General features: G+C 36.6%; 1 protein-coding gene across 1 annotated transcript in view; it reads right to left on the bottom strand.

Annotated features, from left to right (window-relative positions):
- Window positions 1–6530: 6530 nt before the first annotated feature.
- The window catches only part of LOC134817088 (uncharacterized), an 84168-nt gene continuing 71181 nt past the window's right edge, over window positions 6531–19517 (bottom strand). The window contains exons 6-8 of the mRNA XM_063826195.1: window positions 12083–12176; window positions 8551–8696; window positions 6531–8269 (exon numbers count right to left, since the gene is read on the bottom strand). Of these exons, the coding sequence (XP_063682265.1) occupies window positions 8090–8269; window positions 8551–8696; window positions 12083–12176 (420 nt within the window). The 3' untranslated portion in view covers window positions 6531–8089. The remainder of the gene's footprint in view (window positions 8270–8550; window positions 8697–12082; window positions 12177–19517) is intronic.

The following is a 19517-nucleotide window of genomic DNA, read 5'->3' as shown; positions in this document are numbered from 1 at the left end:
GTGAAGGTCGGAAGTAGGACTGTAGAGCGGTGTCAAATCGCCAGGGTAGGACTCTAGAGGACTCTTATAGATCTCACAACATGAGGACTTTAGAGCGGTACGATCCTAAAATGAGGACTATTGAGCGATAGTCAGCGATATATCAGTTTTCAAAATTGTTGCATGAAATTTTCGGAATCGACTCGAAATCGTATTTCGACCTTATTTTGAAAACAGATTTTTTAGGCCTTTAAACAAATTTGGCGGCCAAAATCTGAATTTTTGTGAGAAAATTTTGGAATTTGGCCGCCAAATTTTTTTGGAGGCCTAAATCAAAAATTGGTTCTCAGAAATAGGTCCATTACTCGGATCGTAAACGAAAATCTAAAATCGACGTCATGAAACCCATGATTATTTTAAATCTAGATTGACTTCAGTCTCCATTGTTCAATGGTTTCATCAAAATGGTTAAATCAAAATGTTTTAGGAAAATGTTTACAGATTTGCGAATTTTGGACTCAAATTTACGTTTAAAAAACTGAATTTATTTTTGAAAAATCCCGGCTAAAACCAAAAATACCGGCGGGTATCCCGGCTGAGCCGGTATCCCGGTCGATCAGCTCTGTATGTGACCATAATCCGAGTGAGCTGCTGTGAATGTAATTAGATGTACATTACCTGGGGACATTACCTGGGGACCTCAGGCTATTAATATGTTCATAATAGAGATTCGGCGGAATGACAGGCTGAGTGCGGCCCAGTAAGATGCACATTGTGATTGAAAATTGTTTGGAATCCGTGTAGACTGTAATTTGTGTTATTCGTGTTTTATCCGTGTTAAGGGGGCATACACCAAAACAGTGGTTTGTGCCGTCCAACCCAAATGACCTCATAGGCAGTTCAGTGACCATCTAGCGCACCGTTTCCACATCAACAAAAATTATTTTAAGAATACCCATTTTTGTAATCGAGCATTTCCTGGTTAGAGTGGAATTTTTGGAGAAACACAATTTGTTTCGTGGAGAGGCTATAAGTTAATCATTTCTTGCGGTATCGGGTTGAAATTTTGCTCGCCGTCTATCCACATCTATTTTAAGGTGTGTGTAAAACCTTGATATCGGATCTAAAAAGGCTGGTGTGTTATAAATTTGTAAAGTTAAAAAAAGTTGAAATTGTCCTTTTTAGACTTATTTTAACCAAAAAGTCAGTCAGGGAAGATCGGATTGATTTGATAGTTGACATGAACTTGTTCTCTGAATTATGGCGCAGTTTTTGATGCCCTCAAAAATGTTTTTACTCATTTATCTTCAGATCTATTGGACTTCAAAGCCAAACAACAAATTTAGGCACATTTTTCGTTTTTCATATTTACTGATTTTTCTAAAATTTTGATAGGAATGTGCTAGCGACTTTTCGAAGGGCGCAAAATAACCGCAACTAGCATATTTATATATGAGTTATGAACAACAAAACACCCTAAAATGCTTCCCTTTGAAGTTATGGGAGAAAATGTGATTTTTTGGCTTTGCAGATAAAAAATCACATTTTTTGTTTTTGCAGATAAAAAATTTGCTAGATTTCGTCCCATAAATTGGTCAAATATCAATATTTTTGAATGAGATTTACTTTTTATGAAAGGTAAGCCTAGACTACATATTCTCTGTAAGTTATAGCTTTATATCTGTTTAAATGTGGATACTAAGGCGGAAAAACCACAAAAAATGAACTAAATTGCCAGTATCTTGGTTCGCGATATTCGCGGAATTGATCTCATTAAAATTGTAACAACTCAATCAGTTTTCAAAATTTTTGCATGAAATTGTCGGAATCGACTCGAAATCGTATTTCAAACTTATTTTGAGAACAGATTTTTGATTTAGACCTCCAAAAAAATTTGGCGGCCAAATTCTGAATTTTTGTGAGATAATTTTGGAATTTGGCCGCCAAATTTTTTTGGAGGCCTAAATCAAAAATCTGTTCTCAAAATAAGGTCGAAATACAATTTCAAGTCGATTCCGAAAATTTCATGCAAAAAATTTGAAAACTAATTGAGTTGTTACAATTTTAATGAGATCAATTCCGCGAATATCGCGAACCAAGATACAGGCAATTTAGTTCATTTTTTGTGGTTTTTCCGCCTTAGTATCCACATTTAAACAGATATAAAGCTATAACTTACAGAGAATATGTAGTTTAGGCTTACCTTTCATGAAAAGTAAGTCTCATTCAAAAATATTGATATTTGACCAATTTATGGGACGAAATCTAGCAAATTTGGTGCGTATGCCCAAATATGGGCATATGGTTTTTGGCTCATAACTCAGTCATTTTTTGTCCAATCTTGATGAAATTTCATATACGAGTTCAGGAGATCACTAGCTACAAGAAGAGCACCATAAACCTGGGTTTTGGGCATGTTCAGGGTATTTTGCTAAATTGGGCCTAATTTGGACCAAATATGGGCGTGGCTGCCCTGCGCGCACTGTTTGGCGGTTGGGGTCCGGGACCCCCTTAAAAGTTCGGTCACTGGTCGTAGTTTGTTGGTCAACTGCTATCTCGAAATCAAGTTTCACAAAAAATATCCATTGGCCCCCCCCCTTAACCGTGCCTCGAATTTCCCTAAGTGCCCATGCCTTATTGCTTATATAACCCTTGTTTGTTATCTGTGCCTTAAACCAACAGATTACCGAATTAAAGTATCTGGTATTTTAAAAAGCCAATTCACTGATCACTTCTAAGTTCTATCACTGTTTATTTTCGTGAAAATATTGTCTTTATGCTTTAAACTTTTTATCATATTCTTAGACCTGCAAAAGTAATCAATGGGCCAGCTAATCAAAAGGTCCATTGTCAACTGTGGCTTCGAGGAGAAATACAAGTGGATATTCTGGGAACACACAATTTTCCAAACACCATGGATGATAGCTAAACTTGTGGTTGGATTGATCTACAACTTCATCATCTACCTCTTCATTCTCAAAGAGCCAACCGATGACGATATAGTCGACTACCTGGAAAACACAACAATGGCGTTGTTAGTGAATTCTGGAGCTGAAGGGAGTACGTTTGAAGTCAAAGACTGCAAGCTGAGGTCCTGTTTTTCGTCGGCAACTGTGAAGAGTATAAAGATTGTGTTCAAGAAGGATGCCAGAGGAAGAGCTACAATAGAGGCATTCTATTTGAATGGGGAGAAGATAACAAACAGATGTCTGATGATGGAAGCCATCTTCTTCTACCACACGGCGAGTGCACATCCTAAATTTCACCTTTATTCGAACAGTCTGACCAAGTACATTGTTGATAACAATATTTCAGCCTTACTACCATCAACCAAGACGTCGCTTCCTCTTCACAACGCACTCACAAGAAGTCCAACAAGTCCCGTTACCGATATGAGGACGCGAACGGAAAAACCGTGGATTCACAGGTTTATAACTCGAGTGTACTCAGTCGAAATCACCAGAGAAAGCTTGATTGCGGAAACTCTGAAGCCATCATGCACCTTCAAGGACCTCTCACAAGGGATTGTTGAGGGAAGTCTGTCCTTTGTAAGATATCTCACAGAGTGCAGGATGGCAGTAGAGAAGTCTCTCTCCCATACAGGTCTCCCAAATGAGCTGCTTGATCCACTGTTCTATCACATCATCGTACATGCTGTTGACCATGCTAGTAGCTACGCACAGACCTGGGGTTTGAAGTTTGGAGTGGGAGAGTTCCACGACGAGCCTTCAAGAGTCTCATTGTTCAGATCTCTGATGTTCCGATGGCAGATGACCAAACCGAGCAGCCCACCTATCTGGTCGAACAAAATAAAGTACATCAAGAAAAACCCATTTTATGCTGATATTTATGAGGAAGTCAAGCGTTTAGACACAAAATATAAAGTCAATTTTGCTGACTTTATTACCGCTAGTATTATGTACTAGCAGAGTTAATGGTTAAAGAAACTGATTAGGAACTTGAAACTAACATAGAGACTATTTAGAGACTTATATAAACTAGGCATCCAGAGACTGCTGACAAAAAGAGTTATAGAACTTGCAAAACAATTTATTGGAAAGTCTAAGGGGATTTTCACGATACTCAAAGTTTGCAGAATATTTTAAACAATTGTACTCAGTAAGTACTGCAATTATGTTTTGTAGTTACTTGATGATCAGCCTAAATTTGTACGGCCACAATTGAATTGACAGTTAATTTAGCCGCACCGGTCTTACCTGTGACCTGGGGACCCAGGCTATTTATTCAATGTTCATAAATAAATAGAGAATAATGTTCGTAAATGAAAAACGCAGTTTAAATCAGAAATAATATGGCTTGCATGTAGTTCAGATCAATTTAAAATAGCATTTTTTAGTATAGTATTATTATAGTATTAGTAATACTAATATGTAATTTTGTATCAATTGATCGAATTTAAGAACTTTAAATTACTTCAATCTTTTCATGCTCTTTCATTTAATCCATCAATTTAATAAAAGAAAACACGCTGTTTATAGCACTAATTCATAGTTCATGTTTGACGATCTAATATATATACACAGCACCATAAAGTGATGGTTGCATCATAAAAATATCAACTCAGTTTAATATTTCTTATTCTTGCTTCACCTGGCGCGCCATGCCCTCTGCACGCATTCGTTTCGCTTTTCTTTTCCAGAGAGGAGTGAGTCATATACCAGCTTACCCAGCTTGCTGGTCTATGGCTCGCTTCTCTCCCCACTCTAGAATCAGAGAGGATGGCGCCCCAGGTAGTATACCAGCATGAATGATGAAACTATTTGCACTGACGCCGGGTAAGATGCACACCCAAAACCACATCAGTCTACACAGATAATATCTCACTTGCTAAACGATGAAAATGAAAAGCTTATTAAATTCGCTTTGATTCTGCGATCTGGCACAGTCAGTCTGGAATCTCTCTATGATTGAATAGAGTTTGTCAAAAGATGTGCTCACCACAAAACCTCTCTTAGGTCCTCTTCGGGGGATACTAAAGCGTTGTACAGAAAAGTCAACAGGCTTTTAGGAAATGACACCCAAAACCTTCCAAATTACAAGGATCCTGTAAAACTGTCAGAAGATTTCAAAGATTTCTTCGCTGAAAAGGTTGCGACCATCAGACAAGCCATTGAGAAGGAAGGAAAAGATTCTGACAAAGACAAAGACAAAGACAAAGACAAAGACAAAGACAAAGATATAGACAAAGACAAAGACAAAGACAAAGACAAAGACAAAGACAAAGATATAGACAAAGACAAAGACAAAGACAAAGACAAAGACAAAGACAAAGACAAAGATATAGACAAAGACAAAGACAGAGACAAAGACAAAGACAAAGACAAAGACAAAGACAAAGATCATGTTCTTGATAAAGACTGCATCTTTGATAATTTCTCTGAGATAACAGCTGATGAACTCAAAGACCTGGTATCAAAGATGTCCAACAAGTTCTGCTGCTTGGATCCGATCCCAGCATTTCTCTTAAAAAACTGTGTTGATGAACTAACGCCTTTTTTACTCCACGTATTGAACTCATCCTTGAAGACTGGAGTCTTTCCCTCGGATATGAAGAAAGCTGTCATTAAGCCGACTTTGAAAAAGGAAAATGCTGATGTTGATATTCTCAGTAACTATCGACCAGTCTCTAACCTCTCTGCCTTCTCTAAGATCCTAGAGAGAATTGTACTAAACCAGCTCAATGTCCATCTTACGAATCATAGCCTTTACTCAGAAGTCCAATCTGGATACCGCCCTAATCACAGCTGTGAAACATTACTTGTAAGAATGTGTGATGATCTTAACAAAGAAATTTAAGCTGGGAATGTTGTCATAGTTGTACTTCTTGACTTAAGTGCAGCATTTGATACCATTGACCACACAGTCTTATTGGAAAAGCTTATGAAAGACTATGGAATTACTGGAAGTGCGCTGCAATGGATAAAGTCCTACCTTGAGAAAAGACATTTCTGTGTCAAGATTGATGATACTCTTTCTTCTTTCTTGGAGCTTTTGTTTGGAGTTCCCCAGGGATCACTCTTGGGAGTGCAAAGGAGACAGCTGGAAGAGTCTGGGTGTCAAATTTGATGAAACTTTAAATATGGAAAGACAGATCAATAATGTCAAAAGGAAATGTAGCTGGACAATGATGAACCTAAGAACTATTGGTCGTTACCTGGATGAAGGCATTAAATTGATGTTGGTGAAACAACTGGTTATATCTAAGTTAGATTACTGTAATTCTCTATACATGAATCTACCCAAGACCAGACTAAACAAACTTAGATCCACCCTTAATGGGGCAGTTCGTTTCATCTATAACATAGAAGACAGAACCACGGACTTGGTTCCCTTCTATAAGAAGGCCCACATACTCCCTATAGACCAACGAATATTCTTTAAAGTTTGTCTATTAACCCACAAATCAGTTCACGGTACTGCACCTGATTACCTCAAAGCACTACTGGATTTGGATATAGCGGATAAAGAACTCTCAAACACCATGACCATGACCAGGTCGAAGAGACCTGGTGAGTGGTGACCATCTCATGCTCAAGGTACCAAAGAATAAAAAGTCCAAAGTTGATGACAGACGTTTCTCAAGCCATGCACCGATTGCATGGAACTCTCTTCCACTGATGTTGAGATGTATTACTGATACCAACTGCTTCAAGCGAATGTTAAAGAACCATTTATATAATCAGTTTTGATGTTTTTTCGTTCCATTTGTCTTCATTTTGCAAGACACCTTGGCTTTTATCTCTTACCGCACTCCATTTTATGTCTAAGTTCTCTACCTTTCTTTGTCACTGTACTAACCTTTATTATACCTACATGTATTGTATGGTCTCTGCTTCTTTTTAGTTTAGTGTGGTTTAAAATAAAAGATGTTTTAATTTTGTCTTGGTCTTATATTAATATTACGTTATAATCTTGTTCATTTTTACACATTTGCTCACATCACTCACAGTCAGCCGCTCTGACATGGTTAACCACCTTCCTTGTGTTGTTGGTTAATCATATGAGCGGGATATAAATACCTCATTTCATTTCATTTCATTTCATTTCATAATAGTTGTAAAAACATGATCAAAATGTATCATGTATTGAAAGTTAATGTGTAATAAAAATGCGCATTTAAACTTTAAAGTTAAGCTTTTTAGATCATATTGTATTGAAATACGACCATTGCGGTTGAATTGAAATAATGTTCATACTACGATTTTAATGCGATTCTAAGATAATATATTATAATGTTCTGATAATATTCCTATATATATAATATATTCTGATAAAATTATTTCAATTTGATTTAAATACATCTGTCCAAAGATTCACATGAACCTATCGAATAAATATGCCACGACAGGCTTTTAAGTAAATTTTACCCAACAAAATAATATCATATACATGAAACGGCCCTATTATTAAATCATGAGCTAGCACACGTTTCGATATCGATAATAACAATAAAAAGTAACTCTGTGTATCCGACTTAATGAAATCACTTTGACGTTAAAAATACACATATTACAGCCTAAGTGGGTCATATAAAAGAATGTGTATTTGGAATCTCAGACACAGTTCAGCAAGACAAACTAAAATGCAAACAAACATTAAAGTTAAAACAAGAGTAGCAATCATATAAACATTCACTGTACATCTAAAGAGAAATGGCAGTTCGATAATAGCCTTAAAAATTCCTGAACATGAAAAGTTACAGTGATCCAACTATCTACTCCACTCAATGGTTGCATAATAGCTCTAACTTTAGTCCGACGGGCAATATTCGAGCAAAAAGGAATAAAAATCTGAATAAGTTCAACAGTATAATAAGACGGTTGAGGTAAGGTAGAACGAACCAAATTTATTTTGCGGCTGGTCATGGTGCCTGGTTTGCAACTTGATTGGTTAAGAACTGTCACCACTGAAACACTTTCATGTAACACCTGAATTCCACAAGGTGGTGCACAGGGAAACAGGAATTTACTTAATCTTATCGAGCTCTGACATAAACCCACTACTATAACACTTGTCCACAGGGAACCACTCACTCTTTCACAATGTACATTGTACTTTGTAGGCATAAAAAGGCACAGAAATAAAATGTTCATATCTCTGATCCAGTGGGGTTGCCATTATTGCCGTTCCAGAAAGCGGCCTGTTTCTCGCTCGAATGAAGACCGTAAGGGTTCGGAATATCGTCTGATTTACCTTTTTTCTTCTTTTTCTTTTTCTTTTTCCTTACTCCTGGTGCGCAGCAGAAACCGGATTGATTAAAATCGTCGCTCTGAAATTGAGAAAAATTTGCTGTTCTATTCACTAACTCATTTGAGTGGGAAGACGCAGATAAAGAGAAATGACCTACACTAAATCTCATGATTCAATTGCAATAAAAACGAACATCTTAATGAAATGAAACACAATTCAATATTATGCCCACGTACATCATTATCTAGCCTAGACAAGTGTGAAGAATTCAACTACTCAGCTGCAAGTACATATAGTTTGACTTTTATCAACCCAATAATTCAGTTAGGGCAACTCTCAAGTCTCAACTCATTAACTTACGTCGTCGCTTGATATAATCATTGTACGATTGTTGGCTAAAGACACCTGCTCTCGTAACTGGATGTTTTCTTCCTGGAGCTGCAGAACAGTGTTCCCAAGCAACTGCTCTTGAGAAAAATGAGTTTTGCTCAAGGAGTCGTTCGTTCCTGAAAATCAGATGTATGTTTATGTAATCATTGCCACACGTTGTATACCTCTCTCGTGCACGCGAAGCGTGCACTCCGGCCGGCCGACCTTTCGCGCGAATAGGGGTTGCAACGTGTGTCTAAGTAATCTAAAGAATGAAATTTAGATTTCTGTCAAATAACGATGCGAAAATTAGAAGTATGCGACAAAATTAATCTCTTACAAGCCATGATTTCAATCTACTTTGAAGTTGAGACTTAGCAATTGCATTTGATTGAAAAAACGGTAGTGTGGCAATTGATTGACGATAATGATCGATTACCAAGAGGAGGTGTTCTAGCAAATGTGTGGGCGAAATTGCGATTATGTCGCTTTATGTCGCGCGAGGTTTATTTCTCAGAATTGTGGGTATGTCGCTTTTATTCGGATCCATAAATAACGAAAAGTTACTTGCGTGCGCGTATTTTTATATAGTTTTATAGAGTTACATATTGTAAATCTGCTGAGCCCCTCGTAGCATTGTGGCTAAGGCCGCTTGAGTGAACTAGCTCATCGCTGATCGAGCCTCGTCAGAGGTCATTTTTTGGCATTTATTGATTACTTTACTACAATTATCAGCAGAGCACCTTAGTAATACACTTTATCAGATAAATTATAGTGTTCGGACTTCAGCTAGAGAAGACTTGCCTTCAAGGTTTTGTCCGGGGAAGGCCTCGTTCACACTGGAATATGTCAAATGGTAAACGGAGTTATCTGTTAATGTTTTTTGTTTATGGTTAGAATTTCAGAATGGAATCAATGTGATGAGGATCCAGAGTTAATTACCTGCTAGGATTAATAAGTCAGTTCTACAGTTGAAGAGATTTTTTTCAAACTTTAAATGAAGAAATCGGCTCGGAACTTTATTCCTAGATTCATCACTTTCAGTTAGTAACTACGGTGTTCCATGGAACCAGTTAAAGCAGCGGATCAATTCAAAACATTCACATCCCACATTCTTAAATCTACATCCTTCACCAAAACCAGTTTGACCACTTAACTTTTCATTACTAATTTCAATATGAGAGGCGAGAGCCTGTAGCCAGGAACAGTACCTTGAGATTTCGACCGTAACCGGACCATTTTTACCGTTACCGGACCATATCATCTTCATCTTGTGGCATGGTTCCCAAGCATGATAGTAATACATATGCACTATGGCAGTATCTAGTATATCCTGAGTGGTGGAGATCTATCATTGTTGATTGTATTGGTGAAACTTCTCTCAATAAAGCACTGTTCGTTACCTGTTTATTAAAGGTATTTCCCATCAATATCATGGGTGAAAATTCTAGCCTATATCTATTTTTCAGGAACCATAAAGAATAATCAATATGCATACAATACAAGGCCTTCTCCAGGTAGTCTTCTCCTGACAGTATTATTTATGTAAACTCGCGCACGCACCTACCTTTTTGCGCATAACCATAGTTTTGAAAAGCGACATACGTACCCACATCTTGAGAAGAAAACATCTACTGATTACCAAATTAAATCGCGCATGTCATGTTACGCGCGAGCGACAATAAGTTCGTGCGTGTGCGCCATAAATCGATAAAAGTATCATTGGCGCGCTACACAACACTGAAGAAATTGACATTTCTGTAGCAATTTGCAGATAGAAACAAAAGACCTGTTTTGTGATTGGCCTGGATGCGCTATGAACAAAGAATATGCTTGATAATTAAATCATATACTGGAGCGGACATTTCATTACTTTACGATCCAAGTCACTGATTTGCTGGTCATTCACAGCTTCACAGGACACAGCGGATGCCTCCTTTATTCTCCTTTATTTTTATGACATCCTGCTGTTATAGGAGAGATGTTGACCTTGATTGACTAAGTTAGGGTAAGACTTGAAAGAATTTATAACGAGAAAATTCCAGTCAAAATATTTCTCATCGTAAAATAGTTGGATTTCTAGACAGATGAAATGCATTTAGAAGGCTAATTCCACTAAAGAAAGGCACTCGATAGGACCCTGTAACTAAGTTACGAATGTAGAAATTACTAAATTGGTTCATAACTCAATAAGGATGGCACATGATTGAGTTTCCACCATCTAACGGGACATGCTAACTTACCAACCCTCTCACAATTCAATTACCAAGTGTATGCTCAGAATGGAGAGACAGCTGATTCTCTTTTTCACATGTTAATGTCTGTAACATTATATTACTAAATAAGGAGACGTTATAATTCAGAAGGCTAAGGACTTGTTGAATTGGGAATGGAATGGCATCAGAGTGTGACTCTTCTTAGAAATAAAATAAATTGTGAATAGTTGTTCAGAAGTTGGCTTTACTGGTCAAAGATTGCAGTGCAGTTTGGGTGTCATGGGTGCAGTGGCACAGCAATAACAATGATTTGTGAAGAGCTGAGGAGAACCAACCATCAATAAACAAGGAGCACACATCTGATCACGTGCTAAATGTTTACACTATCAGTTATCAAACTATCTCATTAACTAATTAGTTCTTGATAGACCATTATAATAACAATACGGTTTCCCTTAATTATAATATATATTAAACGACAGAGCTGAGCTGAGAGCTAATGTGTAATTACTTACATTTTTGTAAATACAGCTACCCTGTCTCTACTACTACTACCCTGTACATCCTAAGCCAATCTTATCGATATAAAAACCTCGTATTTGTTAATTATATAAAGCGGCTGTTAATGTGTATTTAACAGTGATTGTTTACACCGCAGTAAAAGAGGTGGCAATATCATTGAGCCTAGTTTAGAGTAAAACAAGCTTAACTGACGTTCAATGAAACAGATAGTGTTAAGGTAACCATAGTGTTTAAACTCTACAATCATAATTCAAAGGAAGACTTTCTGGCGTCAAATCCACAACTTTCAAGAATCAGCCGATTGCAATAAAGTGGTACTATAAAACTAAACAACTTAGAAAGTTTCATCAAGTAGAAAAGCGGATCATGCTTGTCAGTCAATAGTGCAAATATAATTTATACACACAAGTTTAACTTGATAAAAATGTTCGTATTCGCTAAGGAAGCAGTATAATTTTAACATGACCGCGTAAGTATGTTCACAGTTTAGTAGTATTGGCAGATAAAGCTGACTGCACTGTGGCACTCTAACCGGTTTCAATGTGTACTTAAAATACAACTGATGCAGATATTATTATTACACGTATCATATTGATACTTGATCCCAGAGTATTTGTTTTGAAACAACATATTATATTGCTCCGGGAAAATAGTCGATGAATCGTACAAAATAGGTAGTTTAGATAGCGTGGCGCGAAACATTGTGCGTCTATTCTAAATGCAAAGATTTTTATTACAAAACACAAGGAAAGTTCCTAAAATATAGTACAATATAAAATACTTACGAGCGTGTTGTACTCTGAGGTCGGTTAACCGTTTCTCGTAACTCTTTTCAATTAATGTCTGCTGTTTTCTCATCTCTCCTAACTGATCTTGTAACTGAAATTGTACATATTATAACACGTGAGATTCTGTGAGATGAGTGAAAGTTTTTTTAATTCTTAAACGCCCAGAAAGCCAGAAACAATAATAACCATAGTAACCACATAGTAAACAAGTGGTATGTGTTAACTGGTGATCTGTTTACAAGTGGTATGTGTTAACTGGTGATCTGATTTCTACAATCACAACTGTTAGTATACTGATTAACTCGAGTAAGTGAATTTGAGAGTGTGTGGAATTTGGAGAGAAATGTTATAAAACCTTGTTTTGCGTTATTTTCTCTCAATCTAAGTATGCAAGATGACATACAATGTACACAGTGATTATACACTCCTGGCGTTTAGCTGACGTTACCAGAACATTGGTAACGCTTGCTAAATGCCACGAGTGTATGATATTGTGAGTAATAAACACTATAAATAAAACCTTTCTTGATTTGCCTGGAACACGAGATCAGATGTTTAAAAGTTTCATAAATTATACAGGATGTGTGAAAATAAGATGTGAAATTTAGAAGTCCGTTTATATCTTTAAAATAAATCATCTGGAATATTTCAGAATAAACTGAGAATTTCCATTTTGTGAACATTTTAAAACTGCAAAACCGCAGAATTAAACAGGATTAAAATGGGAGGCCAAACAGACAAATGTAAGTTGTTATTATTTAACAAGTTCCCACATTTAGAGTTTAAGTCGTGAAATGAGCTTTAAGATCTGTCCGTACATAAATAGAAGAACGTTGAGTTTCTGAAGAAACACAGTTTAACTCAAGCTGCGCTCTAATCGAGCAGTCAGTAAACTTATATATTAACTTCAAAAGTCAGTAAACTTATATATTAACTTCAAAAGTCAGTAAACTTATATATTAACTTCAAAAGTCAGTAAACTTATATATTAACTTCAAAAGTCAGTAAACTTATATATTAACTTCATAAACTCACTGCTGTTTGATATCACGCTAAACATTATAAAGATACGGGTAGTGCGACGTGTAACTATCCTCCTTATTCAGGTTGAAGGACAGTATTATATTGATATTTACATCAATGAACAAGTTTTATAAGGACAGCTACCCCGCCTACCAGAGAGTAACCAGCTAGTAACTAGAAAGTAACCAGCTAGTTACCAGAGAGTAACCACTAACCAGCTAGTTACTAGAAAATAACCGGTTTACCGGTTAGTAACACAATGAATATTAGTAACCACACAGCAACACAAGACACATCTTTTTACATGTCCAGCAAGTTGACGTGTGTAGATAGAGAGCAGGCGAGGTTAACTATTAAGTTTATAGTTTATTACTAAGTACAACATACAGTAAGTTTTACGCTGCTGTAAACTGTGAGGGTAAATGTATTTACAGGAGTAGAATTTATCGAGTAGAGGTGAAGATAGGTGGAACTTAAGTACTAGCAGAAATGGAAATACAGGAGAGCTCAAAGTACGCTTTAAGATAATTGTCACCTTAATTTAACACTTCTTCACATTGGAATGTTAAGTGTACTGTTAAACTATTTGAGTGTACTTTAAGATACAATATTGCATATGATAAGCTGTTTGCTGTTCATTGTCCACAGTGTTCCTATAGGTACAATACACACGCGTCTCAGTTTCACAGTAAGGTCAGTGATAAAAACCCATGTTCCATATCCGGGGCACGTACAAGACTAAAACAAAGCTAACCAGTCCCAGCCAATAAACAAAGCCAACAAGTCCCAACCAATAAACAAAGCCAACCAGTCCCAACCAATAAAATTACTTTTAGATCAGCCAATAAACTTACTTGTAAGCGTGTAGTCGATGAAAACGCTGCTAAATTATACGAGTCGAATTATAGCATGACGTTTTCATTACTGCTTTGTTAATGTTAACTGTTTAAATCAGTTCTGTATTTGAGACGCAACTGTCTGGATAGAGCTTTGATCTTTTAAACATTTAAATAACTTTGCAAACTTACAAGTAGACAGATTCATTTTATGCAGAATACTGATACTTAAAATGCAGTATCTTTTGATTAATTATCTACAATAATCTGCATAAACTCAAGATCAGGACATGTCTCGAGTTGTAAAGACTGTTCATCTGTGTGTCATGTTCTAAAGTTAGCATCAAATAAACTGTTTTCATCATATCTACGCACACATAATACACCTATAATATTTAAACAGTTACCTATACTGTAATCGATCTTGCTGAGCTGTTGTAGTAGTTACACGTCATGTAGTTTGTGTACCATAAATATATCATTTAAATCACAAAGTCACAAATTCTGTAAATGATCCAGTAAGAAAGTTGTAAACCCCAGCAGTGATGAGAAATCCCTCTATATTAACATCCGAACAGCAGAGCATTTATTTCACTAATTCACTCCAGTTTCGAACACGTGGACACGTAAATAGAATCCTAATGTTCGCAACCACTTACAGCTCCATCAGTAGGTCGTTAGTCTCTTATTATAAAATCCATTACTGAGGGAGCCTGGAAACGCACATGTGAAATTTAGTTGAGTGGTTTGTGGTACCTGTGTAGAACGCTATATAACCGACTAGGATTCTTGTATTGTATTCTCAGATTGAATTGGTGTCTGGTAATACTTAAAATTCAACCCTCTTTTCTCTATATTTTGTACGCCGTTGTTTCTTTTACTGGGTTGAGCTAGTTAGATGTACATTTGAGAATAGTACACAGCCCCCCCCCCTCTAAATACACAACACGTGTTCTTACATCCCCCGCCCCCCACCTAAATACACAACACGTGTTCTTACCCCCCCCCCCCCCCCCCCCCCCCGGCCCCCCTTACATCCATATTGTGTTTTTATACAGAAGATTGAGTTCTTCAGACGTGTAAAGCTTTGTTTGTAGACTCTTTGTCGGTTAGAAGGCCTGCTTTTACAGTAGTTTACATGTGCTAATTAAGTGTTAACTATTTCATTGTAAGACATGTGGTGTAAGAGATTAAGTTGTGGGACAACACAATTGTTTTCCTGAAACCGTGATTTTGTGTATTTCATTCTCTATATTAAGTTGAATTTAAGTTTTTATGAGTTATTTTTTACGGTCATTGTTATATTTTGCCAGGACTATTAATTACTATACGTGCCCATGTTTGCTGTGTTTTAATTACTTTAAATGGTTATTTTACTCTTTATTTATTTCCAAGACTTCAAGGTGGTTTAGTTTCTGTACACTGTTTACAGTCTAGCTCCTTCAATCTTTATTGACCAAGTTAAAATGTTGACATATTCTAAAGGCATCATTAGTTGCAGCACCTATCACACAATATACAGTATTATATCAGGTGCACTCAGGGCCAAAAGGAAATGGCGGCATGTACGGAATCGCGATTTTTCCCATTATTTGCGACAAATGTTATGACGTGTAGTTTAATGTATAGCCTGTTAAATTACGCGGTATCGCGATTTTTGGCCAAAATAATCGCGAAATCCTTTTGTCCCTGGGTGCACTTGCAGTGTATACTGTATAAGTACATATTATTATTATAATTGGCTGATTGCACAACTACAGATAAATACCACCAGTCACATGTTCTAATAAAAACTAAACTTGCAACCGACTTATAAGATCAAGTTGACTAGACAGATAACCTCATTATATCAGTGATAAAGGGCTGAGATAATATTGGAGCTCACACTGAAGTGAGTGTAAAGGACACTGAGTGTGCATGGTGAGCCGGCGACATAGCGTCTAGAGGTATCATTGGAGACAATTGTAAACATTGCTGATAACATTCAGTGGCTTGATGGGACGGGGAGCATAATATCAGATTCCTGGATCTGAGAGCTCCACCCATACAAGAAGGCCTCCCTCTCAACCTTAAGCCCACCCCTAGTAGAGAGGTACTATGATCCAGACAATAACTGGCGGTCTAAACAGGTGAACTAATGACCAACTACTAACTAGCTTGCAGCTCACGATGGTATAGAATAACAATCTGACAAGTAGAATGTCTAAGAGATCGTTACTGGAACCGGTTCATCAAAATCATCCTAATAATAAGAGGCAGGTTGCGGATAATTAGTCTCGTTCCAATCTGGTAACCGGCCCTTGTCGGCTTCACTTCTAATATTTGACATGTGTCGGGTTCTCAAATTATGGTAACTGTCACCTGATTTATTATCGGCTGCTTTTTACTTTGTACCACGACCTGCAGCTTACCTTACGATCGCTACACTTGGTAAAGAGGCATGATATATATCATAAATGTTTACGGTACATTAAACTTCGTTTGATTAAATTGCTTGATTTGCAGATAGGGAGAAGGTTTACGGAAAGCGCTTTTATAAATTATAATACATAATAAATAAAATTTAACATTGACACAGCGAATTTATTTGCTGCAACAAATTATTTATTCAATATTTAGTATTCAATATTGGTGTATCTTTCGATTAGAAGAGTTAGAAATCATAATATTATCATATACAAGCTACTTCCACTGACTTCCAGAAACAAAACATAACATTTATTTCCCGCCAGGAAGCAATATCATTATATTCCTTTTTTTCAAACGCTTTCAAACTTTTTCACAGTTCTGAACAAACAACTCATTAGCTGTTTATATTCCCCTACAGTTCCATGAAAGGAGCACCAGATGGAAATAGTTTGTTCCGCGGACATTCAATAGTCAACTCCCGTCTTACGATCAGTTTGTTGAGCTAAATTAATGTGTTATAGCCCTGTGTAGGTAGTTGTGATAGAAGTAGGTTCTAGAATGTGAACTAGAAGTTCAACTTGATTAACAGTCCGCCTTAATATAATAATTGTTAATTATAGGATCCTTGCCATAATATGCAAACTTGTCGCTTTCTCATTTGTTTTTAATCATAATCATTTAGTTCTGCAGACTTCTGTTGAGGATTTATTAATTAGCGTCAAATTACGCACGTGTAGATTGCAGAATGTGTCGTGTTGTTGGTAGATTACTCTTCTAATAATAAAAGTACAGACTATAACATCCAATACACGTAACCTATTATAATATTGTAAATGTGTTTGTTGTACCGACTATTACTCTTATTTGTCTAGAGATTCTAAGAACTGTCCAAGCTAAATCTAACCTCCACTTTAGATCAGGAATGTAATGAAGCTGCTGATTATGTACCTCATTTTATCTGCTCTACCACAACTCAGTTCCCTCAACTCTTCCTCCTTCTCCCTCAACAACTCCTCCTCCTCCCTCAACTCCTCCTCCTCCCTCAACTCTTCCTCCTCCCTCAACTCTTCCTCCTCCTCCTCCTCCTCCCTCAACTCCTCCTCCTCCTCCTCCTCCCTCAACTCCTCCTCCTCCTCCCTCAACTCTTCCTCCTCCCTCAACTCTTCCTCCTCCTCCCTCAACTCTTCCTCCTCCTCCCTCAACTCCTCCTCCTCCCTCAACTCCTCCTCCTCCCTTAATAACTCCTCTTACTTCCCAACAAATCCTAACAACGTCGCCGACTTCAAACCCCCTTCAACCCAACCTTGGGAACCTTACACTGATGTTACTATGGCTACTTTCACTGGGCAATATGGAGGAACAACCACCGATATGACTCCAAGCGCAGGTTATTGATTGAAATAAATTTTCGTGCACATACAGAATGAATGTTTAATAATTTAATATATATGTAGACCAAGCTCTGTGCACGGGATGCTTCCTGGAAGAATCCAGTTCTTTTAGCGGGGCACCCTACCCAAAGCCAAATTGAGATATAATAATCAAATTCCTAGGGAAATAATCAGAAATCGAATACCAATCAAATAATATGATATATAGGAGTAGTAACCATATTTACTATGCAAAATGCCCCAACCACACAGTGCAAATCTATACAAAATTCAAACTCCATATCATCATTAAACCTCAATAGTCAATTGCTTGTAGCCCAAGCAAAATTAAATAACTTCTTATATACCTTACTGTCATACTACAAATTAATTAAACATTTGAAATCTGTTAACCAGAGAATAAATTTCTAAACCTAATGCAAGTGAAATAATTTAGATGCAATAATGAATGCCTAATGTGAGTATCATCTGTCAATGTCCTTGTAAAACAGTCTGTACAAGAGATATGAGTAACTAATATAGAAGAAAAAAACAGGAAGTTGTCGTCTGTTGAAAAATAAATAAAATATCTAGAATATAGATTAGAATATAAAATAACATTCAGTCAATGTGTCGTCAATAAACTGTACAATTATCAAATGTTAAAACTGGGTGATACAGTCACCAAAAATAAATACTAAGTATAATAAGTTAATAAATTAAATGTGGTCTATAAAACTACCACTAGGTATAATACGTCAATAAATTAAAAGTGGTTTATAAAACTACCACTGTGCGAACCCCTTCTCCAGTTAAAACATGTCAGTCATGTGAAAAATCAATCAGAATGGTAAGGTGGTAAAAAAGGGAATATCCTTTCGATACATGTCAATTATATATGCCTCAGATTTAAAAGAATTAGAAGATACTTAGTTATCGTCGACTATGATTGCAGTGTAAAATTTGTCATATGAATTGTCGACGGTATAATTAGGGTCTGTTGTTATGGATGAGAGTAGCTGTTTCTTATACGAATCACTAAAGCTTTTAACATCGGGCAGATTTCGTAGATCTGTTGGAACATTATTCCAACATTTTGCCCCCAAGTATTGAAAGTTGTTATGTGATGTTGATCTATTAACATATAGGTTGCAGCTTTCGCCGCTCCTACTACCTCCTGATATGTAGCTAAATTTGTTCATAAAGTTTGTAGGACAATTGTCATGGATGATTCTAAACATATAATTTGACAGATGGAGTTGTCGTCTAAGATGGAGTGGTAACCATTTCATGTCTCTATAAACATTAAGGCTGCTCTCTGTTTGTGGAACGTTGAGAGCTATTTTGGCTACCTTTTTGTACAGAGTGTCAAGTTCAGCAAGTTTTGTCTTGCCAGCTCTACAATAGATCGTGTCTAAATAATCGAATTGTGGCAACATGAGTGCATTGGCAAACATTTTCCTATATTTAATGGGAAGCAGTGCTTTACTTCTATACATGGCACCAATTCTCTTCATGACCTTCCTAATAATATAATCTACATGGCTTTTGAAGTTTAATTTACTATCTAGAATGAGGCCAAGATATTTTGTCTCTTTGCACTCCTTGATTGTGAAAGTTACCTCATTACATTCAATGGTTAATTCATCATGTTGATCAACAGAATCAAACAATAGGAATTCAGTCTTCTTTTCATTGAGTGATAATTTATTAACACTGAGCCATTTAAAGATTGTCATAAGTTCTATTTTCATGTTTATAAATGTGCTTCTGCAGGTTTGATCAAAGAATAGT

This window comes from Bolinopsis microptera, chromosome 6, assembly GCF_026151205.1.
Source record: "Bolinopsis microptera isolate Bmic1 chromosome 6, MBARI_Bmic_1.0, whole genome shotgun sequence".
Lineage (NCBI taxonomy): Eukaryota > Metazoa > Ctenophora > Tentaculata > Lobata > Bolinopsidae > Bolinopsis > Bolinopsis microptera.
This window is presented reverse-complemented; position numbering and strand designations above follow the sequence as displayed.